At 44.7% G+C, this 23,042-nt stretch overlaps 1 protein-coding gene across 4 annotated transcripts in view; it reads left to right on the top strand.

Annotated features, from left to right (window-relative positions):
• The first annotated feature begins 435 nt into the window (after positions 1-435).
• Positions 436-23,042, top strand: part of DGUOK (deoxyguanosine kinase) — a 34,707-nt gene continuing 12,100 nt past the window's right edge. The window contains exons 1-3 of one of the 4 annotated variants that reach the window (XM_004590674.4): positions 436-659; positions 12,330-12,442; positions 21,560-21,747. In XM_004590674.4, the coding sequence (XP_004590731.3) occupies positions 491-659; positions 12,330-12,442; positions 21,560-21,747 (470 nt within the window). In that variant the 5' untranslated portion in view covers positions 436-490. Of the gene's footprint in view, positions 660-12,329; positions 12,443-15,712; positions 15,783-21,559; positions 21,748-23,042 lie in introns of those variants that run through there. The other 3 variants (XM_004590673.3, XM_058667740.1, XM_058667739.1) reach the window with 3 other exon arrangements.

Raw genomic sequence — 23,042 nt, 5'->3', positions numbered from 1 at the left:
GTGCAAGGTCTCAAGGCTTTAGACCGTCCTCGACTGCTTTCCCAGGCTACAAGCAGGGAGCTGGATGGGAAGTGGGGCTGCCGGGATGAGAACTGGAGCCCATGTGGGAATCCCGGCGCGTGTAAGGAGAGAACTTTAGCCACTAGGCTTACTGCGCCAGGCCCAAAAGCCTTTTTTCTTTTCTTTTTTTTTTTTTTAAGTATTGTTTCTTGTCTTCCTGTGCAGGGTCTGCAAACCCACTCCAAGTGGAAAGTATATCTATCCACGTATATTTTTGGCCTTCATATCTGGAGCCAAATGGAAACAACTGCACGGCCCACCGTCCCCACCGCGCCTGTACACGCAGCCGCCGCCGGACGCGAGCCTGATCGCGCGCAGCCTCACAATCATCGCGAGAAAAACCTCTCCCTGGGCCCCTCACTTCCTGCCTGACGGTCCCCTGACGTCAGAGGCGCGCCGACCCACGTGAGCCGCGGGAGCAAGGGCGGAAATGATGGTTACGCCGCGCGTGGGTGGGATGGCCGTGGGCCGGCTGTTTCTGCGTCGGCTTCAAGCAGCCTTTGGTTCCATGGCTCAGCACCCACTCGAGGGCGCGCCCTCTTCCCGGGGGCCGCTCGCGGGGCGCGGACCCCGAAGGCTCTCCATCGAAGGCAACATTGGTAAGGGCCGGAAAGTGGCTGCGCAGCCACGGCCTCCGCCAGCAGGGAGCGGAGCCCCTCTCCCCTTCGCGTCCTCGGGGCCAGCCGGTGCGTCCACGGGGGCTCCCTGCGTGTCCACGGGGCCAGCCGGTGCGTCCATGGGCCAGCCCCCGCGTCCGGAGCACCGGGGCCTCCTGTCCTCGCCTCGCCCGCCGTGGGGCTGCGCCTCGGTGTGTGGGTGCCGCCCGTCCGCACAAACGTGTTCAGTGGCTCAAGAATCCACCTGTCTAGTTCTGGTACCAGTGGAAGCAACCGGCAGGGTTGCCAAATTTAGAAGGAAAAAAAAAAAACACCCAAAATTTAATCTCCAAAGTGTGTATAAACTAGGAGTGTTGTGTATCTTAAGTTCAATTTTAACCGAATGTCCTGTATTTTATCTGGCAACACTACTGGAAGAGATTTCTTAAACCTCCCTCATTTGAATACTAGTTGTTTTTTTTTCCCCTCATCCTTGAGCTAGTTACACTATAACATATTGGGTTTTTTTCTTAGAAGGAACTCCCTTTTAAAACTAAAAATGTGTCAAATATAATTTTTTTTAAATGAATTTAAAGTAACGGTTTGGAAAGTAGAGAACCAGTATCAACTGAAGAGCAATTAAAAAAAAAGCGAAGTGAAATTAAAAATTTCAAAATAATAAATTCTGATATCATAGTTCTACATGTGAAGCACACTGAGAATTTCTTATTTTATTCATTCAGCGATTCACCCTGTGAGCCACTTTCTGTTTGCTGGCACGGGTTCTTGGCATGAGGATACAGCTGTGAAGAGAATATGGGAAAATCTCTGGTTCCGGGGAGCTCGGGTGGGAAGAGGCAGACGGTAAACTAAGCAAGATGAACAGTCGTGGAGTAATGAGTGTAAAGAAGAGAAGTTGGAGGCAAGCTGGAGGGACACTGTCGTTTTAAGTAGGCTTTTCTAAGAAAGTGGCATTTGAGGGAGTGAACCATGTGGTCACTGAAGTGGAAAGGCCCTTCAGTGGCAAGTGTGCCAGGAGTAGGAGGTAAGCCTTGTGGCTGGAGGAGGGGAGAGTAGAAGGGTGTGTGATCAGAAGGGCCAGGAGTAGCCTGCTATAAACCTTATAGGCCATCACAGCTTGGTAGTCTGATTGACACAGGAAGCCACACAGTTTGACGTAAATTATAATAAAAATTCCTTGTGGCTCAAGTTGGAAGTAGGTGGTAGTAATTAGGAGATACTGCAGGAAGTGCCTGTAGCTTCTGCCAGGGGAAGGGAGTAACGCCTGTGTGATAGGGTTGAAAAGTGGGGGTGTCTTCTGTGAGAAGAGTCCTTCCTTGAAAACAGTGGCTCAGAAAGGGTCAGAGTGGACCCTGGCTGGCGTGGTGCAGGGGAGAGGAGTTGAGGAACTGAGAGCCAGACAATTGATTATTCACACGTTTCCTAGAAAGGGGAGTCACGCAGTGTCAGCTGGAACTGAAAAGTTTGAGAGCTTTTGTTTTTTTGAGAGGAATTCAAGCATGTGTTGACAAATGATCTGGTTGAAAGAGGGAACTTGGCAAAGCAAGGGAGGGAATAGATTTGTTGGAGTTATTTTTAAATAACAAAGAATGGTGGAGAGAGGGGAGGAAGCTCTATACCTGCAAAATTGTGAAATGGGAAATATGAATAAAGAACAAGAAAAATAAATAAAGAATGGGCTGTACTGCCAAAATAGAAAGTTTAACCAAAGCCAGAAGCATTGTTGCGAGGTTTATCTGTAGTAACGGGAAAGTTGGCCAGCCACGGGAACACCCACTGGAGTAGGTGTGGAGGGCACTGGGGGATGGTCTGTTGTCATAGAGAAATAGGAAGATAGCACAGCACGAATACTGAAGCTGTCCAAACTGCTGGGCACCTGTACGTTGGTGGTTATGAGCGCAAAGTGAGGTGGTTTGTTTTATTCTAGACAAATCAGACATTAAAAGGAGGGAGAAGAGGGTGCTGGGACCTGTGTGATTTTGTTTAAAGCTGTTGTCCAGAACTTTAAAGAGAAAAGCATCCTTAAAGGTAGTTCACTCCTCAGAACCTAGGGTGACACGAGGGTGCTCAACAAAGTAAGTACTTGGAGCAGGCTGCCTGATAAAATTTGAGCTCCCTTACGCCGTTCCTGACCTTTTGCTTCCTGGCCTGGCCTGTCTGTGCTGCTTGCCTGCTCTCTCGCTATTGTCTACCCCCCTGCCCAGGACAGGCACCCCCTGTTCTTCAAGGAACTTATAACCCAGGAGGAGAAACAGACTCCTAAACGTAACTTCCATGTTGTGGGATGAGGTCTAGGACTGCACTTGGAAACTAAAGTGTAATGAGTAGGAATTGCTGGTGGAAGTGAGGGAAGAAAAAAAAAAGTCTTTTGGGCACCAGAAGTAGCATTTGCCAAGGTTGTGAACTTGATAGGCCTTGTTAACCAAAAGGAAGTCATGGGAGTGAAACATGTCAGAAAAAGAGTATTGAGGGCTTGGCATGGTACCTAGTTGTTAAAGTCCTCGCCTTGCACTCACCCGGATCCCATATGGGCGCTGGTTCTAATCCCAGTGGCCCCACTTTCCATCCAGCTCCCTGCTTGTGGCCTGGGAAAGCAGTGAAGGGCACCCAAAAGCCTTGAGACCCTGCACCCATGTGGGAGACCCGGAGGAAGCTCCTGGATCCTGGATCCTGGCGTCAGGTTAGCTCAGCTGTGGCCATTGCAGCCATTTGCGGAGTGAATCAATGGATGAAGATCTTTTCCTCCTCCTCTCTGTATGTAAGAGTGTGAAGAGTTTTGTGCCTATATACTAGGAGTTTATCCAGTTGGTAATGGTAAGCTCACAAAGATGAAGCTGATGGGTAGTAACTTAATTTAGAGACAGAGCTTCTGTTTGATGGTTCACTCTCCTAAATATCTGCAGTGCCAGGTCTGGCCAACCCAGAGCTGGGAGCCAGAAACCCAGTCCAGGTCTCCTTTGTGGAGAACAGGAGCCCCATTAGTTAAGCCATTGTCATTGCCTCCCAGGATCTGCTTTAGCAACCAGCTGGAGCCAGGTATGCCAGGATGGGACTTGGGCATCTCAACTTCTTGGTTAAGTGCCTGCCCCAGATGAACATTAAAAAGGAAATTGACTAGAATTACTGAATTGAAGAAAGCTCCATAAAGTAGGTACTTTCTCTAGCTTGTTTGCTCCAGTATCTGCAGTGACTTGTAGCCAGGTGTGTGTGTGTGCGTGTGTGTGTGTGTGTGTGTGTGTGTGTGTTTTGGAATAAATGAATTGGAACCGTTTGGCGTAGGTAGACTGTTTTACGGTAATTGAAAGGAGGAAAGGAACAGGCCTTAACAGGGAATGGAGGGCTGAGAAGTAATAGCTTGAGAACTTCACAAGTAGGATTGATAGGAATTGGTGGCCACTTGGAATAAGCAATAAGGAGGAATGAGGGTGATTGAGGTTTATGCAGAAACCGAGATGGGAATAAAGGAAGAAATTTTGAAGATGAGTGCTGTTCTTTGTGTTTTTTGTTTGTTTGTTTTTAAGGTTTATTTATTTGGAAGGCAAAATGACAGATCTTCCATCGCTGGTTTATTCCCCAAATGGTCGCAACAGCCAGGTCTGGGTAAAACTCAAACCAGGATTTACACAGAGACAGATCTTCTGTCTGCTGGTTTAGTCCCCAAATGACCCGAACAGCTTGAGCTAAGCCAATCCAAAACCAGGAGCCAGGAGCTTCTTCTGGGTCTCCTTTGTGGTGACAGGGCCTCAGGGATTTGGGCCATTTTGTATTGCTTTTCCAGGCACTTTAGCAGAGAGCTGGGTTGGAATTGGAGCATCCAGGACTTAAACTAGTGCCCATGTGGGATGCTGCCACCACAAGCAAAGGCTTAACTTACTGTGCCATGGTGCTGGCCCCACAAGTGATCTGTTTTATCTGAGGTGCCTTGAGATTTAGAGAGGTCATATTGCAAGGCAGAATAGATTATATACCTGAAGTTGAGACCTGAGTTGGATGCTGAGGTCTCAGAAAGGGAAGTTGTTAACTGGTGGTAGTATTTGTCGACAACTTGGCAGTGGCTGCGGTTGCCGGAGGAAAGGATGATGTGAAGTAGACTGAGAGGCAATCTGGCCCTGTGACTTTGTTCTCTCCATCACCCCCTACATCATAATGGCTTTCCCCAGACAGAATTAGTCACTGCCTGCTCTGTGGGCTGTCATAACATTTTGCACCCACAACTTGAATTCTGTTGAGATTGTTGACCATCTCTCCCAGATTGGAGTCATTCAGTGTCCTGTTTTTGTCACTAACTCCCTGTTTGACCCATTGTACTCACTCAGTGTTTGCCAGGTTCTTGGCTCCTCAGCTGTGATATCCATGTGGAAGTTAGTCATTGACACCCACAGAATGAACTTTTTAGAAGTCAATAATGTTTTTTCTAACTACAAGTGGCATCTCCAAATAAATCAATGAAAACGTCACCTCAGGAAACTGGAATGGTAGGGAGTAAAGCCCTGTCCTAAACAAAGTAGTACTGCCATTCTAGGTCTGTTCATGTGAACTTGAAGTTGCAAACAGCTGCACAGAAGGAAAAGCCCAGGGCAGTAGCACCTAATGGCATCCAGAAGGATCTATGATGCATTTTCAGAGTGATTGAAAATCATAAGCTTGGTACCAAGAACCCATAAAGATCTAAAAAAGGAAATGTCTAGCTTATCTCTTAAAAATATCACTGAAGGGTACTGTCATTTCCAAAGCTAATTATTTTATGAATATAAACATAAGCTGAAGAAAAAACTGTGAAAGTTATATCATAAAAATAAAATAGAAGAGAAAAAAAAGTTGTCACTCATCTTAAACCATTCTGACCTTTTCTTTTCACAGACCCAAACAGAGCAAAATATTCTGTACTTTTAAATCTAGAGACTTAAATCTAAAGATTAAGGCAGTGAAGAATTTCTTATAATGTTGCCTCCAGGACCCAGCACGGTGGCCTAACAGCTAAAGCCCTTACCTTGAACGTGCCAGGATTCCATATGGGCGCTGGTTCTAATCCCGGCAGCTCCACTTCCATCCAGCTCCCTGCTTGTGGCCTGGGAAGACAGTAGGGGATGGCCAAGGCCTAGGGACCCTGCACCTGTGGGGAGATCCAGAAGAAGCTCCTGGCTTCAGATTGGCTCAACTCCGGCCGTTGCAGCTACTTGGAGAGTGAACCAGCAGATGAAACAGCTTTCTTTCTTATTCTCTTCTCTGTAATCTGCCTTTTCAATAAAATAAATAAATAATGTTTTTAAAAAATGGGCAAAGAATTGTAGGAATTTGAGGAGAGAACTTATTTCAAACACTGTGTATTAGATTTTTTTGTTTGATTAATTTCATCACTCCTTTTTTAAAATTTTTTGTTTAGAGATTTATTTTTATTGCAAAGTTAGATATACAGAGAGGAGGAGAGACAGAGAGGAAGATCTTCCGTCTCACGATTCACTTCATAAGTGACTGCAATGACTGAAGCTGAGCTGATCCAGAGCCAGGAGCCAGGAGCTTCTTCTGGGTCTCCTACACGGGTGCAGGGTCCCAGGCTTTGGGCCGTCCTCGACTGCTTTCCCAGGCCACAGGCAGGGAGTTGGGTGGGAAGCAGGGCTGCAGGAATTAGAACCAGCGCCCATATGGGATCCTGGCCACTAGGCTACTGCGCTGGGCCTTTTGTTTTAAGATTTTCTTGTTTGAGGTGGAGAAATCCACCATGGGGGGAAGGTATGGAGAGGGGTTGGGGGAATCACAGAGCCTATGAGACAGTGTCACATAATGCAATGTAATCAATAAAAAAATAAAAAAAAGATTTTCTTGTTTGAGGGATTGATTGACTTTCCATCCATGCGTTCACTCCCCAATTGGCCACAGTGGTATCTCTGTTGAAGTCAGGAGATTAGAACTCCATCTGGATCTCCAGCATCGGTGACGTGGCCTAACCACTCACACCCTTTTCTCTGTCCTTCCCAGACACTTAACAGCAAACTGGATTGGAAGTGGAGTAGCTGGGACTCACACTGGCACTAATGGGGTTCCATTTCCACAGACTGCAGCTTTACCCACCTTCACCACAGTGCTGGCCCCTTGGTCTCTTTTTATGAGGCACAGAGATAGCCAGGTCCTTATATACTGGTTCAACATCTAAATGTCTGCAACAGCTTATGCTTGGCTAGGCCAAACCCAGCAGCTCCACATTCCATTTGGATCTCTGATGTGGGTGTCAGAGACCTGAGTACTGGAACCATCACCTACTGCTGCTTAAGGTGTACAGAACCAGGAGGCTTAGGTGGGAAGTGGAGCCAGCACTTGAAGACAAGCATTCCAGCAGTGGGGTCAGGGGGCTCCAGAACTACTCCCCCCAGCCCCTTCTCTGTTCTTCATGCTGGCCAGAGACTCAGGGTGCAGAGAGAGAAAGGTTAGTTGGTGTCTTCAAAAGGCAAGCTCCTAATGGGGCTGGAGAGAGTGATGACTAAACAGATAATTAGAGAGTAACACCTTGGTAAACCAGAACAGGCACTAATTAACTGCCTGGGGTGGGATGGGCATGGGAGAGTGGTGCTGGAGAGAGTCAAGGCGACCCCACAGAGAAGGTGACAGTGGTGAGGAGTCACAGGCAGGCAGGTAGGGGAAGAGGGTGTGCCAGTCGGTGGAGGTCTTCCTTTCCGTGTGGATGAGTTTGGATTGTTGTCTGGAAGTGAAAGACATCTAAATTTCATTTCCTTTCTTTTCATTGTGGTGAATATTTTCTCGTGAAAAGAAAATGAAAGGAATGAGAGGTAAGAATGTGTTGCATTTGCTTCAAGCCTGCTGCCTGTTCTATTAAGTTTGCCCAGGGTGCTTTGAGGTTCACAGCTCATATGATTGTGACTGCTTAGTCTCTAGGTTATGAAATCCTTGACCAGGATCTCAATCTAGTTCATCATTTTAGTTACAGTAACTGCCATTTGTTAGCTACTCCATAAACATCTCTTGGATGGATGAATGAGGAAAGTAATGCAATATGAACAGCAGTTCCTGCCACAAACATTTTTAAAAAAATTTTTTATATGACAGAAAGCAACACATTTAAATAATATACTCTTAAGAATACACAACTGGGGGCCCGGCAGCGTGGCCTAGCGGCTAAAGTCCTCGCCTTGAAAGCCCCGGGATCCCATATGGGCGCCGGTTCTAATCCCGGCAGCTCCACTTCCCATCCAGCTCCCTGCTTGTGGCTTGGGAAAGCAGTCGAGGACGGCCCAAATCTTTGGGACCCTGCACTCATGTGGGAGACCCGGAAGAGGTTCCAGGTTCCCGGCTTCGGATTGGCGCGCACCCGCCCATTGCGGCTCACTTGGGGAGTGAGACATCGGATGGAGGATCTTCCTCTCTGTCTCTCCTCCTCTCTGTATATCCGGCTTTCCAATAATAATAAATCTTTAAAAAAAAAAAAAAAGAATACACCTCTTCCCTGTTTTTAAAGTCATGGCTGATGTAATAAAGCTCACTGATAGCTAAGGCCCTTAGGGAATGTTTGATGTTTGTGAGGTCTGGTACCTCCCAAGTTTCATACTAAGAAGTTTCTTTTGAAAGATAACGATTAAGAGGAGGTCTAAGTTATATTAAGTCTGAAATAATGTTAGGAGGCCCACATTGCCTGAGGCAGTGACACTTTATCTAGACATTTCTGAGCAGGGGGGAGGGGACTTCTGTAATAGTAAAGAACTGAACAACACTGGTTTGAAACCCCTGGGAAAACATTTGTCTTTAGGAACTTTAAAGCACAGCACCCAAACAAAAGTAAAAAAATATTTTACCAGTTATCACAGCACTTAAAAAAGATATTATAGCTCTGATTTTACTTTAAATGTATAATTGAATTTTAAAAAATTGTCTGATTTGTGAGTGGTACCTGCACAGCTCAGGTCCAGTGGACTTAGTTCAAGAAATGGCTGCTGTGTGGTGAGTGCTCCTCTTGTAGGAGCCCCCAACAGTCTGTTTTCTGATTACTACATTGGCTTTCCATAAGCCTAAAAATGAGGAATGCAGTGCAGGGTGTCCTGGGTATCACATGTGATTGTTCCAGTAATTGGAACCCTATATTTCTCATACATCCAATCGCTGACATTTCAGGTTTTTGTTTCAATGGCATGAGTCAGTTTCTCAGAATCCAGTCTGTCCTTGTATGAAGAAAGCTCTGATCTCACAGGCCTAACTTTGACATATCCCTCAGAACTCTTCCTTTTTCATCTGCAATTAGGTTCTTGTTTTCTAACTTAAAAAAAAAAAGCTGTTACCACTGGCAGATGTTGTGACCCAGCTGTTAAGTTAATGCTTAGGATTCTGCATCCGATATTGGAGGGCCTGGAATCAAGCCCCATCTGGACTCCTGGTCCAGCTTCCTTCTTATGCACACCCTGGGAGGCAGTAAACCATGTGTCAAGTGTTTGCATCCCCGCTACCCAAGTGGCAGTCCCAAATGAAGTTCCTCATTCCTGGGTTCAGCCTTGCTTGCAACATTTTAAAAAATGAAAAATAACTGCAACTGTTGTTCAATCCCAGCCATTTAACAGATCAACTCTCCTCATCTTTTCCTAATAATTAAAATAGTTTTCATCCTATAGGCAAGATCTGTTTTAGGCTTAGTGAATAAACTGCATTGTAAAACTGTCATGTCCTCAGGACAGGCAATTATCTGTTAAAACACAAAGTCAGTTACTAACAGTGGACTAGAGTAGTCCTGAACTTGAGAGGAAATGAGACCTTCGAGGTTAGCAGGAGAAAGGATTTGAACACAGATCTAGAAGAGCAAGGGAAGGCGTTCACTCACTGAGGTGTGGGAAGAACAGAGGCTGAGCAAATGTGAAAAAGCATAAGTTGAGTGGAGGAGGAGGCTGAAAGGAGAGCGTGACTATACAGAAAGCATGCTGTTCTTACCCTCGCTATTGAGAGGATTTGGGGTGGTGTGTCATACATGTCACGTGTTGGATGTGTAGGCTGTTAATGCTGAGATGTTAAGCACTCCTGATCAGCATCCATGAGAAACTAATAGGATTTCATGCAAGGTTGCCTGCCTTCTTTCTCTTGATTCTATTTGGATTCCTTTTGAAGGGAAGTTCATTTGAGACAGGCCACTTTTGAACATTGTTTGAAAGACAGAGAGACAGAGATCTCTACCCAAATGCATGTAGCAATAAGAGCTGGAATAGAATGAAGCCAGGAGCCCAGAACTCCCTCAGGATCTCCCACATGTGTGACAGGTACCCAGATCCTGAAGCGATCACCCACTGCCTTCCAGGGTACACCTTAGCAGGAAGCTAGAATCAAGAGTGGAGTGGGAACTCAAGGCAGTCTGATGGGGTGAGGGCATCCCAGTTAGTTTCCTAACCACTGTGTGAATGCCTGCTCCAAGGAAGACTGCACTGGGTTGAGGAGATTGAACTCCACATGGGATCTTTTATTTTTAAAGATTTTTTTTTATTAGGCAGATTTACAGAGAGAAGGAGAGAGAGAGAGAAAGATGTGTCTGCTGGTTCACTCCCCAAGTGGTTGCAATAGCTGGAGCTGAGCTGATCTGAAGCTAGGAATTTTCCAGGTCTTACACACAAGTGCTGGATCCCAAGGCTTTTCGAGACCATCAACAGGGAAAAGCTCAGGTTAGTGAGAAAGAAAATGAATGAATTTGGGAGAATACATTGAGTTGCAGCTGTTTGTGGATCACTGAAGGAGAGATGCCTGGAGCTCAGGATAGGTGTGGCGGACGGTTTTATAAATAGGAAAAGATAGCTTGAACTTGTGGTACAATGTTGATTTCATCTGCAAAATGTATCTCAGAGCAACCACTCTTCTTCCGCTGCTGTCACCCTGATCCAGCTACTGTCATCTGCTGACTGACTTGCCATCCTCCCCTTCAGCCTAGGCTGACTCAACTGCTAGAATGATCTTTTAATTTGCTGAGAGTAGTCACCAAGGATGCAAATACCACCCCTGGAGCTGAAGCAAGCTGTCATATCCCTTCTCTCTCCTATCATGCATGGTAACCAACAAGGACCATTTGAAGGAGAAGAAATTCTAGTTTCCTTGCTTAAGACCTGCTGTTGGGCTGGGCACTGTAGTTTAGTGGGTTGGGCTACTGCTTCAAAATCTGAGAGTCCATGTTCCAGTGCTTGGTTCAAGTGCAAGAATCTCTGCTTCTGATTCAGTTTCCTGTTAATGCATCCTGGATGGCAGCAGGTGAGGGATCAGGCGCTTAGGGGCCCTTGCCATCCATTTGGGAGACATGAATATAGAGTTTCAGGCTTTTAGCTTTGGCCTGGACCAACCTTGGCTATTATAGCTGTTAGGGGGTGGGTCAGAAGATGGGAGAGTCTTTCTATCACTGTGCCTTTCAAGGAAATAAAAGTAAATCTTTGGGCCCGGTGCCGTGGTCTAGCAGCTAAAGTCCTCACCTTGAATGTGCCAGGATCCCATATGGGTGCCGGTTCTAATCCCAGCAGCTCCACTTTCCATCCAGCTCCCTGCTTGTGGCCTGGAAAAGCAGTCGAGGACAGCCCAAAGGCTTGGCAAGCTGCAGCCGCATGAGAGACCTGGAGGAAGTTCCTGGCTCCAGATTGGCACAGCACTGGCCATTGCGGTCACTTAGAGAGTGAATTTCAGACGGAAGATCTTCCTCTCTGTCTCTCCTCCCCTCTGTATATCTGCCTTTTCAATAAAAATAATCTTTAAAAAAAAGCAAACAAGCAAAATTATTGTCATTGACTTCCCATTGGCCTGAGAATAGAATGGAAACCTTTGGCAAAGCTGTAATTTAAACGTGTGACCTGTCCCTGAATTGCCTGGCTGCTTTGTCACACCTGTGTTGAGCCGCCTTCTTACCCTGTTATGGCCGTACTTCCATGGTTTCAAGACTAGTCTCTTGTTGCTTCATTCTTGTGCAGTCCTGAGTTCCTTCTCACCTCTGCATGGACTGTCGTCCTTGCACCACGCCTGGCCTGGCTGAGCTGTCATCTCAGATCTTACTGCCAATGTCTTCATTTCAAGATGCCTTCGCTGACCTCAGAGCTGGGGTTTTCCTTGTTAGCACTTCCCACAGCTTGTTGGTAGTTACTGTGTTCTTGTTTAGTGGTTTAGTGTTTCCCGTATAGATTCTGTAAGGACCAAATTGTTCTGCTTTGTGTGCCATTGTAGCCTCAATGTCTGGCTGTCCTGAGGCCGTGGTTAGCAAGATTTGTTCGATTCATTACATTTGATGAATGAATGAGGTCATAGTCACTTTCTGTCTTGAAAAACTCTAATTTCGGCACTGTCATAGAACAAATAGGACTAATGCTTTAGAATTTACATAACGAATTTTATCTACTTTTGTTGGTTCCATTACATTTTCAACTGCTAGTAACTATTTTTTGCCTCTGGGAAGTTGGGATGTTAAAATTACAAAAAAAAAAAAAGTCTCAAGGGGAACTTTGCTCCTTGTTGCCTCTATTAATTATGGGGAATCTGGTTAGCATGACCTGACCCATCATCAATCTGACAACACTGTGGCTGCTGAATTTTGACATCGGAACAGTAGAATTTGTTCCCTTAAGCCAGCCCGTGCAGCAGGGTTCTGTAGCAGCCTCCTCCAGCTTGGTTTGGGAAGCGTCCCAATACATGCCATTTGCATTGCAGCTGTGGGAAAGTCCACCTTTGTGAAGTTACTCACGAGAACTTACCCCGAGTGGCACATAACTACAGAACCTGTAGCAACATGGCAGAATGTCCAGGCTGCTGGCACCCAACACGTAAGTTTTCAGCTGTGGTAGGTAGTTGGCAGGCGTGGGTGAGTAATCTAATTGTAATAATTTAATTTACTCTGAGTAGGTGAAGGAGCCCAGTTTGAGTCTCCTTTTTTAAATAGCTCCATTCCAGAAAGCAGACCACATGCACCAGAGAGGATGTGACTTGTTTGAATATTTTCACTTTTGATTTTGGTGGCTTTTATTATTCAGCTGTAAGTGCCTGCCTCTGCTCTTTCTGGTTTCCCAAAGCATATCCAAACATCTTGGTTTTTGTCATTCCAAATTATATTTTATCACTACAGAGGCTACCCGTCAAGGTTAGTAGCAGTTGTAGTGATTTTTTTTTTTAAAGATTTATTCATTTTATTACAGCCAGATATACACAGAGGAGGAGAGACAGAGAGGAGGATCTTCCATCCGATGATTCACTCCCCAAGTGAGCCGCAACGGGCTGATGCGCGCCTCTCCGATGCTGGGAACCTGGAACCTCTTCCGGGTCTCCCACGTGGGTGCAGGGTCCTCAACTGCCTTCCCAGGCCACAAGCAGGGAGCTGGATTGGAAGTGGAGCTGCCGGGATTAGAACCGGCGCCCATATGGGATCCCGGGGCTTTCAAGACGAGGACTTTAACCGCTAGGCCACGCTGCCGGTCCCTAGTGATTTTAACCTTTCCAAAGTTTTGAAAATTGAAAGTCAAGCAGGAGAGCATGCGGTCAACACCTGGACATGCAGAGGTGATAGCTGGCTTTTGACAATCACACACTGTGGGCATCTTACTTTCACTTGTTGACCTTCGTCCTGGTGTCAAGGCTGCTGCCGTGGCAGAAGCTATAGTTGGTTTTCAACACCAGCTACATCAGTGTGAGGAGGCAAAGATCCATATGAACCTGAACCCTTGAGGCGGCTGTGGGTTAGCTGCACCGTAACTCCTCAGGTTCCACAAGCTCCTTCTGCAGCCACCTGGGGCATGCGCTGAGTGGCTGAGTTTGGTTTGGAACAACTCTCACTGTTAGACTGCTCCTTGTTGCATTGTGCCATGTTGCACCCCCATGACTCTTGACTCATGGGTTCAAATTCTACCCCTTCAAGTCTGAAGCTTTTCCTTCAAGTGTGGCAACCCTCTGTATAGTTGGAGTCATTGTTTGCTTGCTTTCTCACCCTCAGGTTTTCTCTCTTTGAAGTTGAATACTTCATTTTCCTCAGACTATTTGTCATTCTGAAATAACTTGGTTTAAGTAATGAACTCAGTTGACTTGTTTTCCAATTAGATACAACAACAGTGCTACTCAGATCTGAACAGAACATTCTAGAGTCTAAAATGTCACTTATTCTGGGTGCCATTTTTTCCGTTTTCCAAACAAGAATTGTGTTACCTTTTGTGGCAAAACCACCATGCTTATTCAGTGTGTGTTTTTTAAGGACTGTTTCCGTGTGTGTTTGTAACATTTTCCATTTTGAGATAAGGAATTTTTTTGTCTTTTTGTTATTATTTTTTTTTTATTTTGATTGGAAAGTCAGATACACAGAAAAAATCTTCCATTCACTGGTTCACTTCCTAAGTGGACACAAAAGCTGGAACTATGCTAATCCAAAGCCAGAAGCCAGGAGTTTCTTCTGGGTCTCCCACATGAGTGCAGGATCCCAAGGCTTTGAGCCATGCTCTACTGCTTTTTCAGGCCATCAGCAGGGAGCTGGAAGAGGAATAGAGCAACCAGGACATGAACTGGTGCCCTTATGGGGTCCTGGCACATGCAAGGCGAGGACTTTAGCCACTAGGCTACCGCGCCGGATCCTAAAGTATCTTATTCAGAGTATGTCACAGATCTCTTGTTGCAATTTCAGAAAATAGTTTGCTAATCCTGCCTTCAAGAAATGAAGCTTGCAGGCCTGGTGCGGTGGCCTAGCTGCTTAAGTCCTCCCCTTGAACGTGCTCCGGGATCCCATATGGGTGCCGGTTCTAGTCCTGGCAGCCCCACTTCCCATCCAGCTCCCTGCTTGTGGCCTGGGAAAGCAGTCGAGGACAGCCCAAAGCCTTGGGACCCTGCACCCATGTGGGAGAAACAGAAACAAGTTCCTGGCTCCTGGCTTCTGATCGGCGCAGCACCGGCCGTTGCGCTCACCTGGGGAGTGAATCATTAGTCGGAAAGAACTTCCTCTCTATCTCTCCTTCTCTCTGTATATCTGACTCTGCAATAAAAATAAAATAAATCTTGAAAAAAAGAAAAATCTTACCTATAAAAAAAAATGAAGTTTGCGTTTTATTCCCTTGAGTAAAAAGTGAGTTTAGTGTTTGTTTCTAATGAATGAGATACAGCAGGAATCAGTGTGCCCTGGGCCCAGCGCGATAGTGTAGTGGCTAAAGTCCTCGCCTTGCATGCGCCGGGATCCCATATGGTCGCTGGTTCTAATCCAGGCAGCCCTGCTCCCCATCCAGCTCCCTGCTTCTGGCCTGGGAAAGCACATGGGAGGCCTGGAAGAGCTCCTGGCTCCTGGCTTTGGATCGGCTCAGCTCCAGTCGTTGCAGTCACTTGGGGAATGAACCATTGGACCGAAAATCTTCCCCTCTGTCTCTCCTCCTCTCTGTATATCTGACTTTGTAATAAGAATAAATAAATCTTTTTTAAAAAGGAAAGAAAGAAATCAGTGTCCCCTTTTAGGGCATGTTTGGAAGACACTGAAGTGTCAGGCCTGTTGGCAGTGAAATAGTGATGCTTCTGTTGTGAGTGGTGAAGCAGCCTGATGCTTCACCCTGCAGGTTGTACCTATATACAACCCTATATAGTAGGTGTAGTGTGTCCATTAAGCCATTGTGCCTAGCTCAAGTCCTGGCTTCTACACTTCAGATCCAGCTTCCTGCTGTATACACCCTGAGAGGCAGCAGATAACTGAAGTGCGTGGGTCCCTTGCATCCTTGTGGAAGACACGGATGGAGTTCTGTACTCCTAGCTTTGGCTTAGTTCTTACAGGCGTTTTGGGGAGTGGATCAGCGGGTAGAAGGTTTTCTGTCTCTGCATAGAAGAAATGCAGTCCATAGCGGCAGCAAGCATTTGGCATAGTGATTAAGATGCCACTCAGGTTTCCTGAAATGTGTATTGTAGTGCCTGATTCTTAGTCCCTGTTTACTGTTAACGTGTATCCTGGTAGACAGCAGATAATGATGGTGCCGGTAATTTGGGTCCTGCTGCCAACATGAGAGACATGCATAGAGCTCCTGCCCATCCCTGGCTGTTACAAGTAGTTGAGGAGTGAATCAGTAATTGTCTGTTTATGTCTCTCTGCCTTTCAGATAAATTAAAATTAGATAAGAGACCATGTAACAAGGAACGGAGACCTCCTGCTCATAGGTGAGAGAATTTTCTTGATCCTCCAGCCTCAGTGCAGCCAGATTTGTAAAAAATATATTTATTTATTTTATTACAAAAACAGGTTCACAGCAGGAGAGATAGAGAGATCTTTCATCTGCTGGTTCACTCCCCAAAGAACTACAGTGGCCACAACTGATCCCATGTGTAGCCAGGAGCCAGGAGCCAGGAGCTTCTTCCCACTTGGGCCATCTTCTGGTGATTTCCCAGGGCACAAGCAGGAAGCTGGATCACAAGTGGAGCAGCTGGGACTTGATCCCAGTATGGGATGTTGGTGCTTGTAGATGCAGGATTAGCCTGTTGAACCGTTGCACCAGTCCCTGGCTTTTCTTTCTTTTTTTTTTTTTTTTTTAAGATTTATTTATTTTCATTGGAAAGGCAGATTTCATGGAGAGGAGAAACAGACAGAAAGATCCTCCATCTGCTGATCCATTCCCCAAGTGACCACAACAGCCAGAGCCAATCCAATCAGGAGCCAAGAGCCAGCAGCCTCCGCCAGGTCTCCTATACCACAAACAGGCAGCTGGATGGCAAGTGGAGCAGCCAGGATACGAGCTGACATCCATATGGGATCCTGGCACATGCAAGGCAAGGACTTCAGCTACTAGGCTGCTGTGTGAGCCCTAATTTTTTTTCTTTAAAAAGTCATTGGTTTATTAGAAAGACACAGTTATAGAGAGAAAGGGAGAGACAAAGCTCTTCCATCCACTTCTCACTCTCCAGATGGTTACAATAGCCTCGATTGAGCCAAGCCAAAACCAGGAACTTCTTCCAGGTGGATGGCTCAAGTACTTCGGCCATCTTTTGCTGATCTCCCAGGCACATAAACAGGAAGCTGGATCAGAAGTGGTACAGCTGGAACTTGAACTGGCACCCACATGGGATACTGGCACTGAAGGTGGCAACTTAATCCACCACACCAAAATGCCAACCAGAGCCAACTTGTGGCTGGACTTAATGAGAAGTTGTAGAGCAAAACCTTGTAAACGTGCTTCCCAAATTCCTACCGCTCAGTAAATGAATAATGAATGGTGTTTTCTTTGTTGCTGTTTAAGCTCCTACATTTTAGCATCATGTTTGTTAGGCAATATTGGTTCAGTAATATACTCATTTGTCTCATTAACCAGAGTTTGAATGGCTAGGAGTTGGTTAAACTTCCAGTGTGATACCTACATCCCATACTGGAGTCCCGATTTGAGACCTCGCTGCTGTGCTTCCTATCCAGCATCCTACTTAGGTGCCTGGGAAGGCAGTGAGGAGGCCCACTTGCTTGGACCCTTGCTCCAGTGTGGAAGACAAAGATGGAGCTCCTGGCTCCTGGCATCAGCCTGTCCCTGCCCTGGCCATCACTGCCATTTGGAGAGTGAACCAGTGGACAGAAGATCTCTGTGACTCTGCCTGTCAAATAAGTAAATCTTTTTTAAAATGGTTAGAACTTTTGTATGTTCAGACTTTGTTCCACAGATAAATATGTATTTATATACACCTGTTAAAATTGTAAAATAGATATATATGTTTTTTAAACCAAAATTGTAATTGCCACTTGCATGTCATTTGATAGTAATGTCATTGTAATGATTGCACTACATCGTGTAATTTGAAATATTTAGTTTTGAAATAGTCCTGTTTCAAATATTTAATTTTTTAATTTTTCCTTACTATCTGCAGTGTTAAATGATGAATGTACTTACAGCTCAGTCTTTTTTAATAGCCAAGATTTGTGTACGTGTATGTGTGTGTATTTGTAAGATGTATTTATTTGAAAGGCAGAGTTAAAGAGAAAGAGATCGTCCATCTGCTAGTTCACACCACAAGTAGCTGAAGCCTGGAATTCAGTTGGGTCTCCCAGAAGGGTGGCAGGGACTCAGGTACTCTGGCCATCTTCCACTGTTTCTTTGGACACATTTGCAGGAAGCCAAATCATAAGTGGAGTATGGGCTAACATTGTAGCTTACCAGGTAATACTGCTGCTTGTAACACTGTCATCCCCAATTGTTACCAGGTTCATATCCTGGCTGCTCCTCTTATAACCTAGCTCCACATTAATGCTCTGGGAAAAACACTGAAAGATGACCCAAGTGATTGGACCCCAACAACCCATGTGGGAGATCTGAATAAAGCTCCTGGTTTCCATTTAGCCCAACCTGGCAGTTGCAGCCTCTTGGAGAGTGACTGATGGAAGGAAACCCCTCTCTCTGTCTTTCCCTCCTCAGTAACTCAAACTTTCGAATAAATCTCTCTCTCTTTTTTTTTTTTTTAAAGAGGTAGTGGTGGTGGCTGGTGTTAAGATGTAGCAAGTTAAGCCGCTGCTGGAGACACTGGATTCCCATAGGGATGCTGGTTCAAGTCCTAGTTACTTTACTTCTGATCCCATTCTCTGCTGATTTGCCTGGGAAAGCAACAGAAGATAGCCAAGTCCTTGGGCCCCTGCTACCAACATGGGATAGCCAGAAGAAGCTCCTGGCTTTGGTCTGGCCCAGTTCTAGCTTTTGGAGCCATTTAAAGAATGAACCAGTTGATGAAAGATTCTCTCTTTCTGTCTTTCAAATAAATAGGAAAAAAAAATGAAGAAGCCAGGACTCCAACACTCAGGGGTAGCAGTTTAACCCAGTGTGCCACAGCACTGGTCCCATACTTGTGTGTGTTTTACGATAGTATAGAACCAAAATCCTGATCTCTGAAAATTTTGCAAATTATTGACCCAAGTGCTTAAGCCATCATTGCTGCTTTCCCAGGAAGCTGGATCAGAAGCAGCAGTGCTGAGATTCCAATGCTTTGATACAGTATTGCAAGCAGTACCTTAACCCACTATGCCAGGATATAAGTGTCGACCATTCTTTTGTTTTATAAATTTTTTACTTCAGAATATTAACTAAACCTTCTGGTTATACTGTAAAACTTGTTTTTCTGTCCTCAAATGCCTAGAGATAACATAATAAAGCACTCACCTATAAGATAGTGATTATCAGTGGTGGAGGAATCACATGCCAAGAAGAGGAACAGGCAAGACACAGACTGGTGCCCGTATGGGATGCTGGCACCAAAGGCATCAGCTTGATGCTGCTCTGCCGTGTGACCAGCCCCATGATACTTACTGTTCAGGAAATAATAACTAGAAAAAGTCTGTATGTATTCAATATAGATGCAGTTTTTCATTTTTTGAATATTTTCTCCTTGCTGTGGAACAGAGAGGACTAATACTGTATTGAAGTTGTAACAGATCATTTTGGCCTCTGGAAACTTGTTTGATACAAAATTCATTTGCTATGAGGTGGAGCAGCAATCATACTATTCCTTATTTATCTCTCTACAGAGGAAAAATAAAAATACTCTACTATGACTATAGTGCAGTGCCGTGTATACTGGATCTCTTCCTCCTAGTCTGCATGTCTTCATTTCTTCTGTATAATTTTCTGCTTTTTTTCTCATAGTTTATGAAGTATCTTAAGCTGACATTCTCACTAATTAACTGCAGTATTATCTTCATTAGGTTTCTACATTGACAATTGCATTTTTCACCTCCAAGAATGTTCTTTTTGTGTTCCTTTTTTATTAATTTTATTGTTACTTTTTACTAATGAAACACTTTCTTGAATTTTGTTGGCGTTTCTGTTTCCTCGTATTTCTGACAGCAGCTCTTTCTGAACACGCAGATTGGTTTTCTCCCCTTTTGAATTGTTGAGCATCACCCAGTTACTGTAATTTGAGCATATATTTGGAGATATATTTTTGTGTGTGTGTGTATTTGGAGATAAATGTATATTCTGTGGCTAAAATGAGTTCTTTTGGCAACAGTGCAATTCTGTTTCAGTACAGCCTCCCTTTTGCAGCCCAGGGTGACACACGTGCAGATGCGGTAACTTTTATGAGTCCAGCTACTCCATCCACCAGCCCAGTGCCTCCCTCTGTCATTCAGCATCTGAACTGCCTGCCAGGCCAAGAGCTGCTCCCTACACTGTCCAGGGATGCTGTTAAATGGTTGGAATTCAAATTTGTCCTGCTGCCTCTACCCCAACTGTTCACCAGGGGTCATTTGTGAGGCTGGTGTGTATGCTTTGGAGAATTGGAAAGAGGGAAATCTTTCAATATTTACTTCCCAGCTTAATTCCCCTTTTTTTCCAGAAACTTCTTGAGATTCTCTCCACCATAGGTGGTTGTGCTTTCATGTCACATTCTCCTTTATATTCCTGCTCTTTCTGTCCTGTCACCCCCTCTCCTGTTGTATTTGAGCCCCTTGCATTCAGTAACCACATTTTGTTCAAGCCAGGTTGGAGTTCTCATTCAGCACTTACTCCCTCCAGTGTTGTGCACAAGGAAGTTACCAGACCTCTTACTAGATTTTTGCCTCTACAAAATAAGTGTAGCACCAGTACCTACCTGACTAAACAGTTCTGAATGTTAAATGCTTTAGCATAGTGAAAATTGAAATAAATGTTACTTCCTTTTGCTGTACCTCTTACGGCCGCTAGGCAACGTAGTGCCTCATCCACACAGGTCTTCCATTAAAGGTGACTGATTGAATAAATACAGGTCCGGAGTTTTGCGTTGAATCTGTGGCAGAACCTGGAAAAGAATTCAGGACTCCTGCATATCCCTTACTTATGCCAACTAGCACATGCCAAATAACTGAAACCCTGCTAATTGCATTTCATACGTTGCTAGAATGGAAGAGGGTTTTGGCAAGCAAAGTGTAACCTTAGCATGAAGGCATAGAATGCAAATTGTTTGCTTGGTTGATTAAGTTTGCAAATAATCACTTTCTTTGTCTTTTGTTTTTGTTTTTTCTTTTTTTTTTTTAAGTTTTATGAAGCAATAGGTGCAGAGGCAGGTGTTTTGACACAGCATGTTAGCAAATAGTAGATTAAGCTGTGGCTTAGAATGCTGTGCTGCTTCGAGTTCCAGTTCCTCTGCTTCCAGTCCTGCTTCTGCTAATGCACCTAAGAGGCAGCAGATAATGGATCCCTGGAAGACTGGGATGAAGTACCTTGACTTTTCCCAGTGCATTTGTGGAGTGAAGCAGCAGATGGAAAATCTCTCTCTCCACGTGCGCGTATATGTGTGTGTATGTGTGTTATTCTGTTATTCTTTCAAATAAATGAATAAACCTGCAAGAAAAGAAAGGAGGGGGAAGGAAGCAAGGGAGAATGAAAAAGGAAACAGTCCATGATGGACTCTCACGTGAGGCTGTATAATGTCTCAGTGGAGAGATTTAATTTAGGTAGAGTTTTAAATGGTTGTTAACTCTTTCCCAGATGGACTTGACTACACCAGCCCCTGATTGTATCTTTTTTTTTTTTAAGATTTATTTATTTTATTACAAAGTCAGATATACAGAGAGGAGGAGAGACAGAGAGGAAGATCTTCCGTCCGATGATTCACTCCCCAAGTGAGCGCAACGGCTGGTTCTGCGCCAGTCTGAAGCCGGGAACCAGGAACCTCTTCTTCCAGGTCTCCCACCTGGGTGCAGGGTCCCAAAGCTTTGGGCCGTCCTCGACTGCTTTCCCAGGCCATAAGCAGGGAGCTGGATGGGAAGTGGGGCTGCCGGGATTAGAACCAGTGCCCACATGGGATCCTGGCACATTCAAGGTGAGGACTTTAGCCACTGGGCCACGCTTCGGGCCCCTGATTGTATCTTTTAATGTATCTTTTAATTATAATTTCTTCTTTCATTGGTTATTAAGCAGGCTTGAGGGAGTCCTGGGGATGTATACCATGGAGTAAATACACCTTCTAGAAAATTCTGTTACAATCCCCTCTAGGCCTGCGCTGCCCAAAGTCTCGGAAACTTACTGGACATGATGTACCAGGAGCCAGCACGATGGTCCTATACGTTCCAGACATATTCGTTTATGAGCCGTCTGAAAGTACACCTGGAGCCCTTGCCTAAAAAACTCTTACAGGCCAAGAGGCCGGTGCAGATCTTTGAGAGGTCTGTGTACAGTGACAGGTAAGATGTCAACCTTCTGGCATTTGCAAATCCCCTTTTCAGTTCTTCATACTTTCTCTTTTCCCTCCAGGTCCCACCCTGTACTAGTCATTGAAAAGTATACTTTGCAAACTTACCTGCTTTTTGAAGACAACACTATACCAATTTGCACAGTTATATTTCTACTGAGTTTCATAGGAATGTCAAGAAAGAAATGTAGTTTTTTGTTTGTTTTTGTGAGCTGAACATACTAACTGTCCCACATTACCACTAATTAATCCCTGTTTCCTGGCATGGAGGCAAGCTATAGCTACCTAGTATAAATCATACATGCTAAAGAGAGGAGATATTTAGCAGTGTATGAGCTAGGAAAACAAGTGAATTAAGTTGTTGATTATCATCTTAAAGAAAAAGACTTAAAATTTGTGTTCCCAAAATGACATAAGAAAGTTATTTATCCCTTTTTATTCTCCATAAACAGTTGTGTAGGCAGAAGAAGCACATCTGTGAAATTAGTTTCTGTTTCAGAGTTATCAGTCTTTTTCCACTCTTTGGGTGGCAAGGTTAGGTGACAAGGTGCTGGCCAGAGTCTGGAGTGAACACCCAGTGCCTGTTGAGGAAAGGGACTCATTTTAATGCTCCACAACGTGAAGGCTGACAGCTGGCCTAGAGGAGTCCATCTGTTCCAGAAGAGATATCCTAACTAGACCCCAAAATTCCTGCCTCTGCCACCTAGAGCAGAGTGTGAATTACAGTTAAGCCACTTAGAAGCAGAGTAGCTTGATCTCATTGCTGCTGAGGTTTCTCTAAATCAGGAGCTTGTGTCAGTGAAATGCTGCTTTTAAGCAAAATGATCTGTCTTGAGCCCCTTGGAATTATGAAAATGGAAAATGCTGCATTTTCATTTTCCATTTACTGCTGAAGACACTCTCCATTTAATTCCAAAGTAGATAAATTAGTTCTGCTTTTTAGTACTCCCATAAAGTCACCTAAAAGAAAACAGTAAGTAAATATTTCTAAGTGGCAGGTGATTCGGATACATAAAATATATCTTGCAAGTTACACATTTCTTCTCTGCACCCAAGCATAGAGTCTACTGTTTATAAAAGCCAAATGTATACATTACAAATGGTTTGGTTGTAGGCTTTAGTTCTTTTCAGCTGCTGGAATATTGCTACCTATTTCTTCTCTTCTTCCAAATGGTGAACCTAAAACTTGGAAGTTGAATTATATGTGACCACCTAGGTTGCCTGGAAACATGCTCACAATTGGTCTTTTGATTTCTAGTCCTTTACTAATTTGGTCATGTAAGAGAC

This window comes from Ochotona princeps, chromosome 8 (assembly GCF_030435755.1).
Source record: "Ochotona princeps isolate mOchPri1 chromosome 8, mOchPri1.hap1, whole genome shotgun sequence".
Taxonomy (NCBI): Eukaryota; Metazoa; Chordata; class Mammalia; order Lagomorpha; family Ochotonidae; genus Ochotona; species Ochotona princeps.
Note: the sequence above shows the minus strand (reverse complement) of the source record. Positions and strands in the feature narration are given on the sequence as shown.